We start from the raw sequence: 23,717 nt of genomic DNA, 5'->3' as shown, positions 1-23,717 counted from the left end.
AGTGTGTTAATGTGTGTGTCCAGTGTGTGTATGTGTGTGTATGTGTGTGTATGTGTGTGTCCAGTGTGTGTATGTGTGTGTATGTGTGTCCAGTGTGTGTATGTGTGTGTCCAGTGTGTGTATGTATGTGTCCAGTGTGTGTATGTGTGTGTCCAGTGTGTGTATGTGTGTGTATGTGTGTGTCCAGTGTGTGTATGTGTGTGTCCAGTGTGTGTATGTGTGTGTATGTCCAGTGTGTGTATGTGTGTGTCCAGTGTGTGTATGTGTGTGTCCAGTGTGTGTATGTGTGTGTCCAGTGTGTGTATGTGTATGTCCAGTGTGTGTATGTGTGTGTCCAGTGTGTGTATGTGTGTGTCCAGTGTGTGTATGTGTGTGTCCAGTGTGTGTATGTGTGTGTCCAGTGTGTGTATGTGTGTGTCCAGTGTGTGTATGTGTGTGTCCAGTGTGTGTATGTGTGTGTATGTGTGTGTCCAGTGTGTGTATGTGTGTGTATGTGTCCAGTGTGTGTAGGTCCAGTGTGTGTGTGTGTCCAGTGTGTGTGTGTGTGTCCAGTGTGTGTATGTGTGTGTGTCCAGTGTGTGTGTGTGTGTGTCCAGTGTGTGTATGTGTGTGTCCAGTGTGTGTGTGTGTGTGTGTGTGTCCAGTGTGTGTATGTGTGTGTGTCCAGTGTGTGTATGTGTGTGTGTCCAGTGTGTGTATGTGTGTGTGTCCAGTGTGTGTATGTGTGTGTCCAGTGTGTGTATGTGTGTGTCCAGTGTGTGTATGTGTGTGTCCAGTGTGTGTATGTGTGTGTATGTGTGTGTCCAGTGTGTGTATGTGTGTGTCCAGTGTGTGTGTGTGTGTCCAGTGTGTGTATGTGTGTGTGTGTGTGTGTCCAGTATGTGTATGTGTGTGTGTCCAGTGTGTTAATGTGTGTGTCCAGTGTGTGTATGTGTGTGTATGTGTGTGTATGTGTGTGTCCAGTGTGTGTATGTGTGTGTCCAGTGTGTGTATGTGTGTGTCCAGTGTGTGTATGTGTGTGTATGTGTGTCCAGTGTGTGTATGTGTGTGTCCAGTGTGTGTATGTGTGTGTCCAGTGTGTGTATGTGTGTGTCCAGTGTGTGTATGTGTGTGTATGTGTGTGTCCAGTGTGTGTATGTGTGTGTCCAGTGTGTGTATGTGTGTGTATGTGTGTGTCCAGTGTGTGTATGTGTGTGTATGTCCAGTGTGTGTATGTGTGTGTGTGTGTGTGTGTGTCCAGTGTGTGTATGTGTGTGTCCAGTGTGTGTATGTGTGTGTCCAGTGTGTGTATGTGTGTGTCCAGTGTGTGTATGTGTGTGATGTGTGTGTCCAGTGTGTGTGTGTGATGTGTGTGTCCAGTGTGTGTGTGTGTATGTGTGTGTGTCCAGTGTGTGTGTGTGTGTGTCCAGTGTGTGTATGTGTGTGTCCAGTGTGTGTGTGTGTGTGTGTGTCCAGTGTGTGTGTGTGTGTGTGTGTGTGTGTGTGTCCAGTGTGTGTATGTGTGTGTGTCCAGTGTGTGTATGTGTGTGTGTCCAGTGTGTGTATGTGTGTGTCCAGTGTGTGTATGTGTGTGTCCAGTGTGTGTATGTGTGTGTATGTGTGTGTATGTGTGTGTCCAGTGTGTGTATGTGTGTGTCCAGTGTGTGTGTGTGTCCAGTATGTGTATGTGTGTGTGTCCAGTGTGTTAATGTGTGTGTCCAGTGTGTGTATGTGTGTGTATGTGTGTGTCCAGTGTGTGTATGTGTGTGTATGTGTGTGTCCAGTGTGTGTATGTGTGTGTCCAGTGTGTGTATGTGTGTGTATGTGTGTGTCCAGTGTGTGTATGTGTGTGTCCAGTGTGTGTATGTGTGTGTCCAGTGTGTGTATGTGTGTGTCCAGTGTGTGTATGTGTGTGTCCAGTGTGTGTGTCCAGTGTGTGTATGTGTGTGTATGTGTGTGTCCAGTGTGTGTATGTGTGTGTCCAGTGTGTGTATGTGTGTGTCCAGTGTGTGTATGTGTGTGTCCAGTGTGTGTATGTGTGTGTCCAGTGTGTGTATGTGTGTGTCCAGTGTGTGTATGTGTGTGTATGTGTCCAGTGTGTGTAGGTCCAGTGTGTGTGTGTGTCCAGTGTGTGTGTGTGTGTCCAGTGTGTGTATGTGTGTGTGTCCAGTGTGTGTGTGTGTGTGTCCAGTGTGTGTATGTGTGTGTCCAGTGTGTGTGTGTGTGTGTGTGTGTCCAGTGTGTGTATGTGTGTGTGTCCAGTGTGTGTATGTGTGTGTGTCCAGTGTGTGTATGTGTGTGTCCAGTGTGTGTATGTGTGTGTCCAGTGTGTGTATGTGTGTGTATGTGTGTGTCCAGTGTGTGTATGTGTGTGTCCAGTGTGTGTGTGTGTGTCCAGTGTGTGTATGTGTGTGTGTGTGTGTCCAGTATGTGTATGTGTGTGTGTCCAGTGTGTTAATGTGTGTGTCCAGTGTGTGTATGTGTGTGTATGTGTGTGTATGTGTGTGTCCAGTGTGTGTATGTGTGTGTATGTGTGTCCAGTGTGTGTATGTGTGTGTCCAGTGTGTGTATGTATGTGTCCAGTGTGTGTATGTGTGTGTCCAGTGTGTGTATGTGTGTGTATGTGTGTGTCCAGTGTGTGTATGTGTGTGTCCAGTGTGTGTATGTGTGTGTATGTCCAGTGTGTGTATGTGTGTGTCCAGTGTGTGTATGTGTGTGTCCAGTGTGTGTATGTGTGTGTCCAGTGTGTGTATGTGTATGTCCAGTGTGTGTATGTGTGTGTCCAGTGTGTGTATGTGTGTGTCCAGTGTGTGTATGTGTGTGTCCAGTGTGTGTATGTGTGTGTCCAGTGTGTGTATGTGTGTGTCCAGTGTGTGTATGTGTGTGTCCAGTGTGTGTATGTGTGTGTCCAGTGTGTGTATCCAGTGAGAGTCAGAAAGTGCAAAAAGCCGTCCAGTTTAGACTTGACACCAGAGCGACACCCGCCCCAGTCACGACGGCTTCTCAACCTGAGACGAACCCGGCAAATCCAATTAAGAGTGAACTGTAACCCACACACACAACACACACACACACAACACACACCACACACGCAACACACAACAAACACCTTTACCAGACCGAGCGCTTTGTTTCGGTGAGTTTAGATTTGTTAATTCAAGAAACTGCAAGCTTTTTCCTCCCAAACACATGACTTAAAAGGTGCACGACGACACTTTTTAGCTCTTAAAAAGCCATAAATCACCTTGTAATTGAGTGAAAAGCAAGAGAAACACATTTAATTAATGCCAGACTGCGGAACTGTGGCAAATCTCACACTAAAAACAACATGTCGAGTACATTGTTTATGACAAAAAGGCTTTCTAAGGACGATCTGCACCTAGACCAGGTTTATAACACGACTAAACCAGGTCAAAGTCGAGCCTAACCAGGTCCACAACAGGCCCAGCTGTGAAATACAACCGTTATGTAGCATTTTATCACAATTTATGCAGAAAAAGATTCAGTTGTTGCAGATTATGTTCCGTTATCATTATTCATTGTTTCATGTTGCGCCGTTTTGTGACTTTATTTCTCTGACAATGGAAATATGTGTTTTTCTGATTCTGATTTCACATTAAATAAAGCAATAAAACACTATCAAAAGTACCTTTAGTTTGAGAACCACTGAGTTGGCAAAATAAGCAAGAAAAAAGCTTGAAATAAAACGTCTTGGAAAGCAAGTTATTGTTTAAAATAGTCTAAAACGAGACAAAAATCACCTCAAAATAGAGACAGACACCAATTATTGCATCAAGTAGTGTTGCCGCGCGTGCAGAGAGATTCCAATACCAATTCTGATGTATAAAAGACGTTTTAAAGTAAAAGTTTTAGACAATAAACTGATATTTTCCACAAAAAAAAATCACAGTACCTTTTACGCCAATCATCGTGGACTCAAGATCGTTCCAAAACTCTTCGGCGAGAGGCAGAATCGTGTACCACTCGCATCAGTTTCGGCGCCAGTATCGATCTGCGTTCGGTTTTCGATACCTTTTTTGACGAGCCCTAAGCGTCACGTCCTAATAACTACTTTTAAAACTAGTCAAAAAACGGCTCAAAATCCAGAATGAAACGCTGAACTCGCGGTCGTCCGAACTGGCGCCGGAGACAACACTCACCGGCAGCTGTTCCCGTCCTAGCGCCAAAACTGAAGAGACCGAAGAGACCGAAGAGAGCGCTGACTGTGACGCTCCGGGGGCCAAAGAGGAAAGGTGCAGAGCGAGGGAGAGAGCGACCAAAAAAGGAGGAAGTCGAGAAGAGGGAGGAAAACAAACTCTCCGGCATGACGAATCCACGGACTCAAACGCCTATTCAAACACGAGCGCGGAATCGGAGGTTTGGAGCGTGCGGCAACGTCAACGATTCCCTCGGTAACGGCGACGTCGCAAAACTAATCAAAATATCGGGTTAATTGATAATTATGATTGTTCGAGGCACAAAAGAACCGTGAGAACCCAAAAAAACTATAATTGTGACAGTTTTAGAAAGTCTTTTTAGTTGAATCTATCGTCCAAAACAAATAGAGCTAAATGTCACATTTGACCTTATTTTTGTCTGTCAGAAAGTTAAATTTGGTAAAGCCGCTCACAAACTTGAGGAACAGGGACATGTTAAAGAACATTCAAGATTTCACTGTTGTTTGGTGTCAATAATCGTGAATAATCGTTAAATCATGATGTTTTTTCTTCACAATAATCGTAACATTCAAATGTTATATCTCGACAACCCTATTGTCACATTAGCATAATAACCATAAATCAGGAGAAACGATGTGCATTTCAACGATTTACACACAGAGTTCTACCGTTGGCGGAAGTTTTCAAAGTAATATACGAGTTTTCGCTGACGTTTTGCGAATAAATAGTACTTTGGTTTGGTTATTCCCCTCGATCTTGTGGATGTTTCGTTGCAATATGTCGATATTATTGCGATATTTCAATGTACTTTTTGACAAAACTAAGATTAAATCGAGGATAATTTAGAGGCTTTTTTTCGGAAATCATGTCTAAAATTTGCCGCTTTTTACGATTAAAGACTGTACCTGAGATTAAGAACGTTGGTGTTTAGTTTGTTGCGATATCGAGTATTGTAATATATAGTGCAGCTTGAGTTGTAATATTGTGTAAACTGAACCACATTTAACAGGAAAGTAAAGGATTCTGATGGTGCTGAAATTCAAATAACTAGAAATATTGATTTTTTTTTATGTTAGTGTGTCAGTGTTTTAGTAATGCACAGTATATTTAACAATTCAGCTTCATAACAACAAAAGAATAGAAAATGACTGGAAAAATATGAAACTTGACTAAATGGGACAATAGATGGACAATGAAAAAAAAAAAAAAAAATACACAGACTCAACATGAAAATGGAAAAATATGAAAGAATCTGGACTAAATGGGACAATTATTTGTTAGTTCTGTGAAAAAACAAAAAAATCATAATGCATAAAATGGATACAGACAATGGGAAAAAAATTTAAAATACACGCGGACTCAACTTGGAAATGGAAAAATATGAAAGAATCTGGACTAAAGGGGAAAATTATTTGTTTATTTTTGTTTGTTCGGTGAAAAAACAAAACACTTAGATTCAAAAAATTGATAGACAATGGATTTTTAAAAAAAAATACACACGGACTTAACTTGAAAATGGAAAAATATGAAAGAATCTGGACTAAATGGGACAATTATTTGTTTGTTTTTGTTTGTTCTGTGAAAAAAGAAAAAAATTATAATGCAAAAAATAGACACAGACAACGGACATTTTTTAAAAAATACATACAGACTCAACTTGGAAATGGAAAATGAAAGAATCTGGACTAAATGGGACAATTATTTGTTGATTTTTGTTTGTTCGGTGAAAAAACAAAAAAAATCAAAATGCCAAGAATAAAAGCAGATCAGTCTTCAATCACTCGCACTCAACCAGCTGCAATACGTAATGTGTAAACGCAAAGCATTTTACTGAATAAAACTTAAAAGTATGATCGTATTTGGAAAACAAGCGTGAATCTTTGTAGAAATCAGTCTTAGAATCCAACTAAATCAACCACAAACACCGTCAAAACTCACAATCGGAACATAAACGGCATTAAACTTCTCACAAACGCATTCGGACGCATACAATTTTCAACGCGTTTTTTCCAAAGAACATCCAACATGTCCAGACCAGAGTATTTTGAGAAGTTAAACCCAACTCCCCCCAATAAGAGCGAGACACACACACACACACACACAGACACACACACACACACACACACACACACACAGACAGACACAGACACACAGACACACAGACACACACACACAGACACACACACACACACACACACAGACAGACACAGACACACAGACACACAGACACACACACACACACAGACACACACACACACACACAGACACACACAGACACACACACAGACACACACACACAGACACACAGACAGACAGACACAGACAGACAGACACAGACAGACACAGAGACACAGAGACACAGAGACACAGAGACACACAGACACACACATATTTTCTTTTAATAAAAACCTCCTTGAAGCCACAATCCCGGGGTAAGCTGTGCATCGTGTGCGTACCATATATTTCGAGCCCTCGTCCCGCTGCAGGTCGAGCTCCGGCGAAATAAACTGATCAATATCTCTCCGGGGTCCAATATGTTCGGGCGCTCCGCAGGGGTCAAGTCCGGGGCCCGAGATGTTCCCGCTTTGCAGTCTTAAAAGAAAGAGGCGGACGGATAAAAGCGAAGGGATCTGCGCGAGATCGAGGTGAGTTCACCTCGGTTTAAACTCCGGCAGTGGAATGGGAGGGTGGACTTGAACGCACATGCACAGTATCTGCAGGCCCCGCCCCTTTCCCTCTCTCTCTCCTCCTGTGCGCTTGTCGTTTGCCCTTTAAGCTCTCTCTCTCCAGTTCTCTCTCTCCAGCTCTCTCTCTCTCTAGTTCTCTCTCACTCCAATTATCTCTCTCTCTCTCCAGCTCTCCCTCTCCAGCTCTCCCTCTCCAGCTCTCTCTCTCCAGCTCTCTCTCTCCAGCTCTCTCTCTCCAGCTCTCCCTCTCCAGCTCTCCCTCTCCAGCTCTCCCTCTCCAGCTCTCTCTATCCAGCTCTCTCTCTCTCTAGTTCTCTCTCACTCCAATTATCTCTCTCTCTCTCCAGCTCTCTCTCTCCAGCTCTCCCTCTCCAGCTCTCCCTCTCCAGCTCTCTCTCTCCAGCTCTCTCTCTGTCCAGTTCTCTCTGTCCAGTTCTCTCTCTCCCCCCTCTAACAGGTTGGACCGCTCACTGAGCTAAAATGCAGTGAAGATAAATACATTTCAAATTTAGATTAAGAATTAGATGCATTTTCTCTCAGAAAAGTACTTTTTTTGTTTTTTAATAATTTTATTTCCCGTTCCTTGTAATTGATAATATCACACTAAGAAATAACAAAAAAATTAGCAATAGATTTGTCTCTAAATACCACCAGTTTGAGAAACGCTGGTGTGGGTCACGGTTTTCATGGAGCCAAATCACGATTTCAACATTCATACGCACACTAACGCACACTCACAGGTGGTGAACGACGTCATCTGCTCCTTCTGAAAGGTCACGCAGGGTTAAATCCACCTGTCGTTCACTCAGAGCAGCGCCGGGGCTGACCAATAGGGGAAGTGGTTAGGGGGGGTGTCTTTGTTCAAGCATCGATCTGCTTTCCAGAGAAAATGTGCAAATAGTGATGCGGCGATTCCCCTCATCCCTCCCCCACATCTCCCTCTCTTCTCTCCCCCGTTCCCCTCATCCCTCCCCCACATCTCCCTCTCTTCTCTCCCCCTTTCCCCTCATCCCTCCCCCACATCTCCCTCTCTTCTCTCCCTCGTTCCCCTCATCCCTCCCCCACATCTCCCTCTCTTCTCGCCCCCGTTCCCCTCATCCCTCCCCCACATCTCCCTCTCTTCTCTCCCTCGTTCCCCTCATCCCTCCCCCACATCTCCCTCTCTTCTCTCCCTCGTTCCCCTCATCCCTCCCCCACATCTCCCTCTCTTCTCTCCCCCGTTCCCCTCATCCCTCCCCCACATCTCCCTCTCTTCTCTCCCTCGTTCCCCTCGTCCCTCCCCCACAGGCGCTCGCACATGTCCCGGCTGACTCATGTAAACCAACTCACACTTGTGAAACCTGAAAACTTTCCAGACTAATTTGATTTGTTGCAACTTACTCAGCCAGAAAGATTTGGAAAAGGAACACGCGACCTTTAGTCCGCTCTGAAGATAAACTTTCAACTACAGTTATAACTATTATACGTATTATCATTTATCAAATTAAACTTTATTTAACCTGTTTTTCAAGTGTCACTTGGGTCAAAGCAGCACTCGGATTTTAAAACATTAGCACATAAAATCAAGTGAAAACACGAAACTTTCCGACAATCTAATCTCCAACTGAAGTGAGTTCCAAGCTGAAGGAGCAGCATAGGAAAGAGATCGCTTCCCTCAGTCAATCTCTACACGAGGGACAAACGAGACAAACATAATGACCCTCCACTCTCCGCACCGGGACGCACGAGTAGGCGAACATTTACATATTACGTCATACACCCACAGAAGACCCCCAGAGGTCACAGCGGGGGGTGCGCCTGACACGACCTGTAGTCACACTCAGTGATAAACCGTATGGATTTGTTGGGAAACCGCAGAAAAATCAAATTTTTCAATACCCGAGAGTTGGTAAGGGAAGTGTCTTGCCCAAGGACACAAAAACAACCATTGAGCCTCTGCTGCCGATGAAGCGTTTCCCTTGTTGCGTAATCCAAATATTGTATTTTCCGGAGTATAAGTCGCACCAGCCAAAAAATGCAAAATAGAGAAGAAAAAAACGATATAACTATATATATAAAAATCACACTGGAATATAAGTCACATTTTTGGGGGAAATTTATTTGATACAATCCAAGAACAAGAACAGACATTTCATCTATAAATGCAGTTTAAAATAATAACAGATGAGAGAACATGGTGAATAGGTGTACGTATGCTAACGCTAACACCTTCAGCTACATGAGGCACAGACAGAACTGTGGTAAGTGTCTGGTATGTTAACGTAACATATGAACAGTTATTCAGATAACTATAGCATAAAGAACATGCTAACAAGTTTACCAAAGCATCAGTTTTACCCCAAATCACTAAATCCATTGAATTCTTCTTCCTCTGTGTCACTTCTAAACAACTCCACAAACTCCAGAGGTAGAGGAAGTGCAGATTCTTCTTCTGCGTCGCTTAGAGCCTAGAGCGCCCTCTTGTGATTGTCAGTGTGAAAATAATGAATAATATCACATATAAGTCGCTCTGGAGTATAAGTCGCACCCCGGCCAAAACTATGAACATACAGTAGATTCAATTTTCAAGTGGTAAATTGGTTTCTTACATTAAACTTTGAGGTTGAACTTGGTTTCGTGTCATCCTGAAGAATCGTGAACAAAACATTTACCAATTGAGAAAAGAAGAACACTTAATTAGTTGTTTTTATCTTGCATAGCCTCTTGAGATGTGTCGTGCATTTTGGTTGGGAAAAGTAAACTAAACGAGTCACTTAACATCGACTTTTCTGATCATTATTGCCATTTTATTCCACGTTCAATAGCCGTCTGAAATATAAACATCTTGGCCTTTCAGAATGTTTGTGGGGGTCTTAACTATAGTGTTCAGGACAAAAGACGCTTCTCTTCAGAGCGCACAACATAAATAATTGAACCCTCTGTGAAGTGCTGATTGCGACCTTTGAAATATCTCTTTCATTCATCTTTCAGCTCCTGTAGGTGGATTAAAGATGTTTTTTTTTGTGTTTTGGTCCCACACAGTTTCCATTGCACTAATAGCATGTTTGTAATTGGAGACGGTGCAAAGCTCGTTATCGCCTCTTTAACTCGACTCCAGCAGGTTTTTGATCAGGCCGAGCTTGTTTACATTTTCCAAACAGATAATTAGAGGGATTGAGCAACGAGAAGGACCAGGAAGAACTCAAAGGGGTCTGACTTTTCTCCTCTCTGGGGTTTGAACGTTTGAACCTGGTTTAGATCTGGTTTTGTTCTGGTTAGGACCAAGTTTAGACTTGGTTTGCACCCGCTTTAGACATTTAAGACTTCTGCTTTGATTTTGGTTTAGTCCTGGTTTCGACCTGGTTTCGTCCTGGTTTTGACCCGGTTTTGACATGGTTTCGACCTGTTTTAGTCCTGGTTTAGTCTTGGTTTAGTCCTGGTTTTGACCCGGTTTCGACCTGGTTTTGACCTAGTTTCGACCTGTTTTCGACCTGGCTTTGACCTGGTTTAGCCCTAGTTTCGACCTGGATTGAGAAGACAGTTAAATGCTGTTGAAGTTCCTGTTCCTCTCATTTGTTTTCCTCTCAGATGACACTTTAGGTCTCCACTTGGCACAGTCTTTTCAAATGCAGCGTCGTCAGGAGCCGCTTCCTGTTTTCCCCCGTTCGCTGTGATGCCACTTCCTGTGGGTCTGCGGCCGGCGTCAGCGCTTTTGTTTTGTTTTTTTGTGAAGACTTTTTATGGATGAACTCGACGAGTGCGTTTGTTATTCTTGGAGACATTAGTTTTCTTTAGGCTCATTTCCTCAGAGCAGTTTCCATTGTTGCTGCAGCGAGTCGATGTCCACAACCCGCCGATTGTTTTATATTGTATAGAGAGGGTAGAACTGGACAATATATCCAACATTTAAACAAAGAAAATCTCAAAATGTTGCAATAAAATCCAAAACTAAAGACATAGAAAAAATATGTTATAAACTTCCAAATAATAAAAAAAGTGATATTTAGAGGGTCATTTTACTAATTTACCATTTTTATGATACTTAAACCTCAACAAACATTTTTTTAAACATTTCTGTTATTATATTTCTGAATTGACATAATATTGATAAGGCTGTGATAACATTATTATTGTGATATTTCAATATTCCATTTTAGAACAAAAATCTACATTCCTTTGTCAAATTGAGTCAAAATAAAAACAAAACAGAGACAAAACTCAGACTACTCGAGGCTAATTTTGACTTAATAAGGAAAATCATTAATAAAATCAGCCTTTTTCCATATTTGCTTTATAAAAACAATACATTTCTGTCAGTTGGAGGACTTATTGCATTATATTATACCCATCATCGTGATACTTTTGTGACTGTTACGGTTTATCGTTTCCCCGCTGAAGGAGTCCACAGCCCTCGGACCGTTCGACTGAGCAGAATGACTTCATACGGTAAACCATCCCGAGGTCGCATCCTTCCAGCGTTCGTCCCTGGAAACGGCTCACAATGCGATAACTCAAATGAGCGATACATGCGATAATCGATATATCGCTCATGATATTCTATGCTACATCACTATTTTTTGACAGAACCCAGTACATTTAAAAAAATTTAACGATGTTTTGTCTTGAATTACGCCCATTTTAATCGTCAAAATAGTCAAAATGTTAAATAGTTTTTGCGTAAACAACTTTCCTTTCTTTAAACGAGCGACAACATTGTAGCACGGTCACAGAAAAATTCTGGAAATTATAGCATATATGACTCAAGGCGATATATCGATACAGCAGCGCACAATGTCGATAATGTGTCACCAAAATTAGTATCAGGATATATCAATATTTGGATTTTTTGGCCGCAAAACTGAATCAAAATCACTTTTTCAAATCTGGTGCCAAGTTCGACTTCATGTGGGTTCAAGTTTAAAGAGTCAATTATATTAAGTTTCTTGGAGTGATCATAGATTGCAAAATTACATGGAAAACATATACAAAATGTACTGAAAAAAGTGTCAAAAACTATTGCAATTTTATACAAATTGCAGTATATTTTGAACAAAAATGCTATATATTTACTTTACTGTTCTCTCATTACTCCATATTTAACATAGTATTGAGATCTGGGGAAATACTTACAAAACTAGAACCAAACCAATTTTCATTCTACAAAAAAGGCCATTAGACTGATCAATCATGCATCTTATAACTCACCGAGTCACCCTTTGTTCATTCAATCTAAGCTTTTAAAATTGTATGATTTGGTAGACCTGTATACTGCTAAATTTATGTATTTAGTTAAATGTAATCAAGTCCCTACATCATTGAGGATAGGGTTTACCCAGAGGGAAAGTAAATATAATTTAAGGGGAGCGTTTATATTTGACAGAGCTTATGTGAGAACAACGCTGAGGGAACATTGTTTGTCAAGTAAAGGAGTTAAATTATGGAACATTTGTTGCGATGAATTAAAAAATGCCATTTCTTTATTTCTGTTTAAAAGGATCTTTAAGGAAACAATCATAGAAAAATATTTAGCAGAATGAAAATGCAGCTTTGTTATAATACCTTGAATGCTTGTGGAGGATACTTGTGAGCAGACTGTCCAGTATTATGTAGTGGTGTTTTTGTTGATGAACTTGTGGCTTGTGAACTATAAAATGTCCACCAATGTTGAGCGTTTGAGAGAAGGGTCGGCACAATAAGCCTTGGCTTCTGCCTACACCTGGTCAAAAATCATTAATGTATCTCGAATTTAGTTTTGTGCTTGAATGTTGGGCACCTTTTGTTTTGTTTTTCACAATAAATAAATAAAAAAGTTTGAACCAACGACCTACAAGTTCTGATGTTCCATCTTTCCTTCTTGCCACAAAAATTAAGTATTTCTTGACCGAGCTCACGTCACGAGTCGAGCCAAATCGCGCTAAGAAAAATATAAACGCAGCATTTTTTTTCACACCCGCAAAGATTTGTGTTTGTGATTTTAAGAGTGAGTTCAGAGTGCACTCAAGCAGATCCCGGAGCGTTAACATTTGAGAGGCGAGTGAAATACGAGCTGATAAACGGATACGAACCACGTGCATTTCAGAAAAGATTTGCGGAAGTCTAAATTACAGTTAAATAAGACGTTTTTTTCTTGTCGCGGGTGTAATCTTACTCAATAACAACTCTGTGCAAGTGCAATTCTGATTCTGGTTTTGAACAGAGCTAGCTAAAACTTAAAGTGCCTATGACAGGTTTTTACAATGTTCTAATTTTTACTTTATTTGGTGTGTTTAAACCTGTTGTACATATAAATGATAGTTTTACACCAATCGAGCAGGTATTTGTGGAGAAAACGTTGAAAAATCTGTAGAAAATGACAGGAAGTGACATCACACCAGGGACACTCATTCGTCAAAGTTTATGCAGAATTTACAACTTTTTTGACTCTAAACATTAATTCAACAAAATAAAGTCGCTCTCTATATATTTTAATTTGTCGAATAAATAAAGTGTGACATTAGATGAGTTTTGGCCCAGTGTTTGCTGGGTAATTTTCTAGTGTGATGTCATCAATTCCAAAACAGGAAGTGACATTATAACCCTAACAAATATGCTATTCTGTGATAAAATTGTATAATTTTTTAGCATAATTCAAAATATATTGATTTATCTTAACTGCCTTTTAGTACAGTGAGTCGGCCGACCTGTAGGGGGCACTTTAACCTCGTCCGTGCCGTTAATCACTGACTTATGTGATGAGTGTTTTAGGCCCAGACTCAGTCCAAAGGAGAACGTTAATCTGTGTGTCATTCACCGACTAATCAGTTTGTACCAGGAAACGACACAAGAGCCCGGAGCCCTGACGCCGCTGGCACCGCCCCAAAGAGGGAGTGAGCTTCAGAGCGGTCACTTTCATCAGGTGAGTCCAGGCCGGCCGCTCGGCTAAAGGAGATCTGCAGCCGCTGGCACCGCCCCAAAGAGGGAGAGAGCTTCAGAGCGGTCACTTTCATCAGGTGAGTCCAGGCCGGCCGCTCGGCTAAAGGAGATCTGCGGCCGCTGGCACCGCCCCCAAAGAGGGAGTGAGCTTCAGAGCGGTCACTTTCATCAGGTGAGTCCAGGCCGGCCGCTCGGCTAAAGGAGATCTGCGGCCGCTGGCACCGCCCCCAAAGAGGGAGTGAGCTTCAGAGCGGTCACTTTCATCAGGTGAGTCCAGGCCGGCCGCTCGGCTAAAGGAGATCTGCGGCCGCTGGCACCGCCCCCAAAGAGGGAGTGAGCTTCAGAGCGGTCACTTTCATCAGGTGAGTCCAGGCCGGCCGCTCGGCTAAAGGAGATCTGCAGCCGCTGGCACCGCCCCAAAGAGGGAGAGAGCTTCAGAGCGGTCACTTTCATCAGGTGAGTCCAGGCCGGCCGCTCGGCTAAAGGAGATCTGCGGCCGCTGGCACCGCCCCCAAAGAGGGAGTGAGCTTCAGAGCGGTCACTTTCATCAGGTGAGTCCAGGCCGGCCGCTCGGCTAAAGGAGATCTGCGGCCGCTGGCACCGCCCCCAAAGAGGGAGTGAGCTTCAGAGCGGTCACTTTCATCAGGTGAGTCCAGGCCGGCCGCTCGGCTAAAGGAGATCTGCGGCCGCTGGCACCGCCCCCAAAGAGGGAGTGAGCTTCAGAGCGGTCACTTTCATCAGGTGAGTCCAGGCCGGCCGCTCGGCTAAAGGAGATCTGCAGCCGCTGGCACCGCCCCAAAGAGGGAGGGAGCTTCAGAGCGGTCACTTTCATCAGGTGAGTCCAGGCCGGCCGCTCGGCTAAAGGAGATCTGCAGCCGCTGGCACCGCCCCCAAAGAGGGAGTGAGCTTCAGAGCGGCCACTTTCATCAGGTGAGTCCAGGCCGGCCGCTCGGCTAAAGGAGATCTGCGGCCGCTGGCACCGCCCCCAAAGAGGGAGTGAGCTTCAGAGCGGTCACTTTCATCAGGTGAGTCCAGGCCGGCCGCTCGGCTAAAGGAGATCTGCGGCCGCTGGCACCGCCCCAAAGAGGAAGTGAGCTTCAGAGCGGTCACTTTCATCAGGTGAGTCCAGGCCGGCCGCTCGGCTAAAGGAGATCTGCAGCCGCTGGCACCGCCCCCAAAGAGGAAGTGAGCTTCAGAGCGGTCACTTTCATCAGGTGAGTCCAGGCCGGCTGCTGGCACCGCCCCCAAAGAGGGAGTGAGCTTTAGAGCTTCTGTCACTTTCATCGGCCAAAGCGCTGCAGCTGGAGCGGAGTTCAGACTTTGAGTGAAGAGGCTTGTTTATGTGCGCAGAATTAGCATTGAAAGCTAATTTAATTTGTTTGAATAAGAACTATATACAATCAAAAGTTGGGATCCTCAGTACAAGAACTAATCATTATTATTATTTGTTGTTTCTTTCTTGTTGCTCAGCCTTAGAAACTTAAGATTATCACATTATCACAAAAGACACGTTTTTATTCTGTTTAACTGTGTAACTGTAAATTTTGTACAATGGAACACTCCTGGAAACGAATCATCACACGACGTCTTAAAGCTCGAAGTACCCAACGTTTTTGTGTCATAAATAAGTAAATGCTGTATTTCTGAAAAAGCTGAAAGACTCTTGATGTGCCACGGGGTTTTTCTGAGCGAGCAATGAACACGGGTTCATTTAAATATTGACAAAATTGCGTACTTCAGCTTTAATTTATCTTCAGATTATTTTCAAAGCACATTTCCTGATCAGAGACGTTCACTGTCCTCCTTCATCGCCCTGGAAACGCAGTGATTAAACTCGGGACACAACGTCAGAAACTTCAACCCGTTTGCCGTCTCTACAAGCGGCGAATGCCTTACCCGCTGCGCCGCTCGAGCACCGGCGTCTTCCCCGGCGAGGATCACGTCACGTTTAACTTGCGTGATTAGACGGAGGGAAAGTGGAGCTCAAATCTTCGCTCATCGTTTTGTTTTTCTTTTTTTCACCGCGCGCACATTATCTTGGCGCCTCCGGCTGTTGGGAAGGGCCCCGTCGCTGTGACAACCCGCACCTTAAAAACCCCATGGTCTAGTCCCGTCCTGTCGGGAAACCGAGAGTCGATAGAGAGAGAGAGAAAGAAAAGAAGACGGGAATGAGTGTAATACGAGTTAGAGACAGGAAATAGACGATAGGACACATTTTAGATTTGTTACCGACTTAATATTAGTCTGAATATACTGTTTTGGGTCAAAAAGTATATAAAAATGTCACGATAAAATAAATGCCGTGCTTAACAACCATTTTCGCATTTTCCAATCTTTTCCAATCAAGTTCCAATCATTCATTCGGTTTATTTCACAGAAGGAAACGCAAAGGTAAATGTAAACTGATGTTATATTGATGTTCTTAAGCCGCTTCTTTTTACTTTTATATTATTAAAACTCAAACATTTGCGCGGACCATGTGACCTACGGCGACCTCGTGTTGCGTAACGCACGCCGAAGCCTGAGACACACTCGGAGCTGCGGCGTAAATCACACGCCCCGACACGACGCGCAGCGAAGGCCTCGGTCCCGGCGCTGGGATCTCTGCAACGCCGTCCGGAAGAGCGGCAAATCACTGCGAACGGCGGAGCACTGTAAAAACACTCACAGGGAAACGTAAAAGTTTAATAAGGACTGCGACTAAATCTGTCGAATAGAGACTATTTTTAGACCGGCTTCTCTTAGGAACCGTTATTCTTTCTCGTTTCCGTGCGCCTGTCGATCGCTCCATTTTCAGAAAACACGTCACAAAAAAGTTACACATTGCGCCTTTAAAGTTAACCGTGGCAACGCGTCACAATACGACAATTTAAATGATGTGTTTGCTCAGTGTTCTTTGCCGCATTACCGCAATAAACACTGTTCCAGGGCTGCCGGCCTTTAGCTGCCGTTACGTTGATTAATCAGTCAAAGTCAACCGATAATTCTTATTCGAAAAAATTGGCTTTCAATATTAATTTTATGAACATGAACATGACTTTTAAGCAGCGCAGTTTAAAGCGCCCCCTACAGGTCGGACGACTCATTGAACTAAAATGACAAAAATTATAAAAATGTCATCATAGAATAGCACATTTTATTAGGATTATAATTTCACTTCCTGTTTGTAATTGATGACATCACACTAGGAAATTTCCCAGCAAACACTGGGCCAAAACTCATCTTTATTTTGTTGAATTCATGTTTAGAGTCAAAAAAGTTGTTTCTTTGTGTAAATTCTGCATCAACTTTGACTGGAATGAGTGTCCCTGGTGTGATGTCACTTCCTGTCATTTTCTACAGATTTTTCAACGTTCTCCTCAAATACCTGCTCGATTGGTGTAAAACCATCATTTATATGTACAATACACCAAATAAAGTAAAAATTTTAAAAATTGTAAAAACCTGTCAGACGTCACTTTACTCAGAATACAACTGCATTTTTATTTCGTTTTTCATTCTCAGTTTGATTATATAATTGTGACACGTCTGCTCATTTACAGTCAAACACACATGCTCCCATTCAAACCCACACTCACACTGCCCCCTGCTGTTCAGAGCTCGTAAGGGTCAGAAATATGGCCAAGTTTGAGCAACGGCAAAACTGGCAGCAGCGTCCAAAATGCTCATGAAAATAATATTTTTGGAGGCAGAATGGACAGGACTGATATGAGTCACGTTCCCGGTACCAGGTATTCACTCGCAACGCTGTGAAAAACACAGAAATATTGAGAATTGAGACATCGCGGAACCAACGGAGAAAACGGAAAAATGTGTGATTTGTGGGGTTTTCAGGCGAACGTTCACATCGGAAAGTACATCAGTAAAAGTACAGTGACTAAAGACTAAAAAGTGATGGCGATGTGGCGGTTAAACTGACGTGTTGTATATTACACACTTACAGTACAGTAAGATAAGCTTTAGCTAAATTCGTAGTCACAAAAAGATGACAAAAATGTATTTGCTACAGTGAAAAAGGTACAGTTTTGTTCATTTTATTTAAATAAAACTGAATATTTAAGTGCAACTCGGTACAGAAACTACTCAAATAAACACAAATAAACCTCATTTAAAAAAAATTGTGACTTGACTTTATTACGTTTGGGATTTTCATTTTGCAGTGGTGGTTGTGGGTCAGAAATGTATTTATTTTACTGATAAAAGTTAACTGGTGTTGATTATTGAGTGTTTGATTTGGCAGCAGAATGGCAGAATGAACTGTTTAAACTCTCAACGATGTTTCCTTCAGTTGTGTTTTGCTATTAGGACTTATACTACTCATTATTTTACTAATTGGTGAATCTCAAAAATCTTTCAAACACTAAATTAATTGGTTATCTTATTTACATCACAAAAGGACAGTGAATATGACATTGTTTACTCAATGTGACACACACAAAACAGCGAAAGGGGAGAATCATCATCAAAAACGTGTGGTTTTGATGTAATTCTTATTTTGTGCGAGTCATAAAACCTCTATTTGCAGCTCAGGCCTTTTTCTGGTGCCCGAGTCTGGACTAGGAACACTTATCTGAAGACTTAAGTAGTTTTAAACAATAAACTATTATAAATATATATACAATACAATATATAAATTAACTTCCAGCCGTGATTGTGTTTCAAACCCAACAGAAACACATATCAGGGAATTAATGATAGGGTTATTGTATATTTTAGTAATTGACGAGTCAAATGATTATTTCTATTGCACATTATCCTTATTTTTTTTTGCTATTCTATTTGAATTAGAATAGACAAAAATAAACAACAAAAACAACATTAAGGGTAAAAAAAAAACAAAAAAACATGCACAAAAATACCACAAAATAAATTCTATTTAAATAAATAAATAAAATAAAGGCTGAAAAAAGGCTGAAAACCCCCCACAAAATAAATCTAATAAAAATAATAAAATGACAAACATGAATAAAATAGAGGCGGAAGGGAAAAAAAAACTGCTGGGAAAAACACAAAAAAACACAATGAATGAATAAAAATGATAAAATAAATAAAAATCTGAAATATGACTATAACAAATAAAGTGTATAACTGACATTTTGACTGAAAATTGCCACAAAAGGTATGTTTATGTGCATTTTAGAGTGTGTATAGTCAGATAACAATTATGATTATGAAAGTATGACTCATTTTCACCACTATCTCGTCTGTCGTCGTGTTCCTGCTCATCAGACGCTCCGCAAAGGACAGACGAGCCACTTTTCCCTAATCCTCTTACGTAACCGGGCGGAGGAGACCGTGGAGTCAGATGTGTAAACACCGGCCTTATGCACATGACCCCGCGGTGACCCCCTGCACACGCCCCCTCAGAGGAGGATGTGGCGAGGTCTACGGGGCAGAGTCATATCTGAAGCAGGAGTGCAAGAAACACAAATGTTCAAAGCAGTTACCGTATTTTCTGAACTATAAGTCGCACCTTTTTTCATAGTCTTGTCCGGGGTGCGATTTATACTTATACTTATACTCCGGAGCGACTCATATATGATATTATTTTTTATTTTTACACTTGCAACCGCAGTTCATACTCGAGTGCAACTTATATGTTTTTTTCTTCTGTATCATGTATTTTTTGGCTGGTGCGACTTATACTCCGGAAAATACGGTATTTTTGTCAACATGAAGACGTTTTTATTACTTTTACTCACAGTGGAAAGAAAAAACATGTACTCACGTCAGAGTACTGCGTGGTCGGATAAGTACTAAAACAAGAACTGCTACGAGAAGTTTATTAAAAAGTGACTAAATAAATGAAGCCGTGTTAAAAAAAGGAGATTTAAAATAGACTTGAAATTAGTTAATTGTACGTCTTTATTTTTTTTTAACATATTTTAAAATGTGCTTTACAAATAAAGTTGGATTGGATTAATTGACCGTTTAAGTGCAGAAATATCTTCTTCGTTCTTCGTTCGTTCTTCTTCGTTCGTTCTTCTTCGTTCTTCTTCTTCTTCGTTCTTCTTCTTCTTCGTTCTTCTTCTTCTTCGTTCTTCTTCTTCTTCGTTCGTTCGTTCGTTCGTTCTTCTTCCTTCGTCGTCGTCGTCGTCGTCGTCGTCGTCGTCGTCGTCGTCGTATGGCGGTTGGCATCCAATTGTTGCATTACCGCCAGACTTTAGTCCTCAGACTTTTTCCTGGAGACGCTGTGGAAGGCTCGCGTTAAGACCCCCGTCACCATGACGACAGACGACACTCAAGTCAAAGTGTGTCACGTTGAAGATTACTGTGAGAAAATGAGACGTAATTAAAAAAGTATTAACTAAATTGTGTCAAAATTGATGTTCTAGCTATATATAAATGAATATAATGTCAATATTCTTCTGTAAGTGGAAAGAATAGTGATATCTCTGCACTTTTGCTTCTCGTAGTAGTTCTTGTTTGAGTACTTATAACCACGCAGTACTCTGACTTGCCACTGTGAGTAAAAGTAATAAAATCTTCATGTTGACAATAATAACTGATCTAAACATTTGTGTTTCTTGCACAGCTCCTTCAAATATTCATTTTCTTGCGCTGTGAAAATACTGAATAATATTATTTTGACTCTTAATTTGTAGGTATCTGCGATTTACTTTATACTTTTACTTCCCAACATTTGACAAATAAAAATATATGAGAGCGACTTTATTTTGTTGATTAATGTTTAAAGAGTTAAAAAAGTTGTTCCTTTGTGTAAATTCTACATAAACTTTGTCTGGAATGAGTGTCCCTGGTGTGATGTCACTTCCTGTTATATTTTATACAGATTTTTCCACAAATACCTGCTTGATTGGTGTAAAACTATAATTTATATGTACAACAGGTATAACACACCAAAGAAAACAAAATTATAAAATCATAAAAACCTCATACGTCACTTTAATGCATAGTTAAAGTTGTATTAACAATATTTGAAGTATACTTTTTTTTTTGCAGTGCGGCTCTCCTGGCCAGACGCCCAATGTTGAGAAACCAGTATCTAGTGCCCAGAAGCAGACGCACTTGCCCTTTATCACCAGCAGGGGCTCGGGGCGTTCCATCTGACTAAAGCACAGGGGGAAATATATGAAAGAAAATGCTCTGCAAAAGCTTTTGTGAAGAGACACGTTATTTTGGTTGCTAAGGATGTAACATTTGTAACAGGACGATAAAGCCTCAGCATTAGAGGTGATTTTAATGGCCATGTTAACGCTCACTCAAGATTAATGTGATGGTCGACCACTGAATAGTCAACAAAGTGACTCCAGAGTGTAAATATTCATGAATTAGGCCTGTTTATTGACTAAAAATGATAAGATAAGATAAGATAAGATAAGATATTCCTTTATTGTCCCACATGGGGAAATTTCATTGGTGCAACGCAGGTAGATACAGAGGTAGATACAGAAGAACAGATCACTTATAGGAAGTCTGAAAAACACTTTCAGTAGAAGATCTCCTATAATAAATAAAAACTCCCATAGACAAATAAATACATAAATACCATTGCATGTGATCACGACAGTAATTGCACATGAATATGTGTCACGACAGCACATAGATTGCACATGAATTTCACAGTAATTGCACATGAATTCCAACAGCAATTGCACATATGACAGAAATGCAATGACAGAAATGCAATTGCATAGGACAGAAATGCAATTGCAAATATGGAGTAGCGACAAAAAGTAATTAAAATGATGCAGTTCAATTAAATGTTCGTGTATAAAAGCAGTTGTTTATAATCAAGCTGTGCATTTTGGTCAATTCTGTTGTTTAAAAAGTGTTTAAATGAGTCACGTTGTTGACTGTATCCAGTGGTCGAACATCACATTAATCTGGAGTGAGCGTTAGTATGGCCATTAAAATCACCTCTAATGCTGAGGCTTTATCATCCCATTATATGAATAAAGTTTGATTGGATAAGGAATAAAAAAATACCCAGAAATATATTGATTATAATATTGTTCCATGATACCTATTGGTTGCAGTGAATAAAATAAAATAATAGAAAATTCAATAAAATAAAAATAAAAGATAAAGCATAATTATACTTAAACAAAGCAAAAAAACAACTTCCACGTCACAGTTAAAGCTGATTTTTTTTTCATAATTCAAAGCATGTTATGAGTCGTTTAGTTAGATGAAATAAAAACGTTCTTTCCGCACTTAAACACTCATAAATTAGGTCGCTCGGATTGCAACTTCCTTCTCCGATTCGTCCCAGGACTGACTCATAACATCTCGTCTTCAGTGACGCCGGCTATCGGGTTCTCTGGGTTTATAAAGTCCACGTTTTTGAATTGTAGGTTGAATCTTGGGGTGGTTCTGAAGCTGCACTCTGGGACTTCGCTTCAGCCCCCTCCGACCCTCTCTGACCCCGCGTATCGTTTAGGTAACATTTGTTAAAAAGCTAAATGAAATCACGACGTATCTGTTGCCTGGCGCTGGGTCTCATTTCCTGCCAGCTGTCTATGATCTCGCCTGGAACAAAAACATGACCTGGAGGACTGAACTGGAGCTTCTTCTCTCGCGAGCACAAGCCCAAGCACAAGATTAAAGAACGGAAACACATGTTCACCCACTTCAACCCAACGAATGTGACATTTCTCATTTTAACACATGCTCCAAGACAACAGAGAGAGGAGAGGGAAGAGAGGGAAGAGAGAAGAGAGGGAGGAGAGGGAAGATAGGGAGGAGAGAGAAGAGAGGGAAGAGAGGGAAGAGAGAGAAGAGAGGGAAGAGGGAGCAGAGGGAGGAGAGGGAGGAGAGGGAAGAGAGGGAAGAGAGGGAGGAGAGGGAAGAGAGAGAAGAGAGGGAAGAGAGAGAAGAGAGGGAAGAGAGAGAAGAGAGGGAGGACAGGGAGGAGAGAAGAGAGGGAGCAGAGGGAGGAGAGGGAAGAGAGGGAGGAGAGGGAAGCGAGGGAGGAGAGGGAGGAGAGGGAGGCGAGGGAAGAGAGGGAGGAGAGAGAGGAGAGGGAAGAGAGGGAGGAGAGAGAGGAGAGGGAGGAGAGGGAAGAGAGGGAGGAGAGGGAGGAGAGGGACGAGAGGGAGGAGAGGGAAGAGAGGGAGGAGAGGGAGGAGAGGGAAGAGAGGGAGGAGATGGAAGAGAGGGAGGAGAGGGAAGAGAGGGAGGAGAGGGAGGAGAGGGACGAGAGGGAGGAGAGAGAAGAGAGGGAGGAGAGGGAAGAGAGAGAAGAAAGGGTAGAGAGAGAAGAGAGGGAGGAGAGGGAAGAGAGAGAAGAGAGGGAATAGAGGGAGGAGAGAAGAGAGGGAGCAGAGGGAGGAGAGGGAGGAGAGGGAGCAGAGGGAAGAGAGAGAAGAGAGAGAAGAGAGGGAGGAGAGGGAAGAGAGGGAGGAGAGAAGAGAGGGAGCAGAGGGAGGAGAGGGAGGAGAGGGAAGAGAGGGAAGAGAGGGAAGAGAGAGAAGAGAGGGAAGAGGGAGCAGAGGGAGGAGAGGGAGGAGAGGGAAGAGAGGGAAGAGAGGGAGGAGAGGGAAGAGAGGGAGGAGAGGGAAGAGAGAGAAGAGAGGGAAGAGAGAGAAGAGAGGGAGGACAGGGAGGAGAGAAGAGAGGGAGCAGAGGGAGGAGAGGGAAGAGAGGGAGGAGAGGGAAGAGAGGGAGGAGAGGGAGGAGAGGGACGAGAGGGAGGAGAGGGAAGAGAGGGAGGAGAGGGAGGAGAGGGACGAGAGGGAGGAGAGGGAAGAGAGGGAGGAGAGAGAGGAGAGGGAGGAGAGGGAAGAGAGGGAGGAGAGGGAGGAGAGGGACGAGAGGGAGGAGAGGGAAGAGAGGGAGGAGAGGGAGGAGAGGGACGAGAGGGAGGAGAGGGAAGAGAGGGAGGAGAGAGAGGAGAGGGAGGAGAGAAGAGAGGGAGGAGAGAGAGGAGAGGGAGGAGAGAGAGGAGAGGGAGGAGAGAAGAGAGGGAGGAGAGAGAGGAGAGGGAGGAGAGGGAAGAGAGAGGACAGAGGGAATGGCT

At 42.5% G+C, this 23,717-nt stretch overlaps 1 protein-coding gene across 2 annotated transcripts in view; it reads right to left on the bottom strand.

Annotated features, from left to right (window-relative positions):
* The window catches only part of plekhg5b (pleckstrin homology domain containing, family G (with RhoGef domain) member 5b), a 122,709-nt gene that overhangs the window by 68,776 nt on the left and 30,216 nt on the right, over nucleotides 1-23,717 (bottom strand). Inside the window, exon 1 of one of the 2 annotated variants that reach the window (XM_072448835.1) lies at nucleotides 6,614-6,708. The exons of the other annotated variant lie outside the window; for it this stretch is intronic. Within the exon in view, the coding sequence (XP_072304936.1) occupies nucleotides 6,614-6,616 (3 nt within the window). The 5' untranslated portion in view covers nucleotides 6,617-6,708. Of the gene's footprint in view, nucleotides 1-6,613; nucleotides 6,709-23,717 lie in introns of those variants that run through there. 2 annotated transcript variants of the gene reach the window in all.

This window comes from Eucyclogobius newberryi, unplaced genomic scaffold, assembly GCF_026437365.1.
Source record: "Eucyclogobius newberryi isolate DKJ021-1_F unplaced genomic scaffold, fEucNew1.0.hap1 SCAF_17, whole genome shotgun sequence".
NCBI classification, from domain to species: Eukaryota; Metazoa; Chordata; class Actinopteri; order Gobiiformes; family Gobiidae; genus Eucyclogobius; species Eucyclogobius newberryi.
This window is presented reverse-complemented; position numbering and strand designations above follow the sequence as displayed.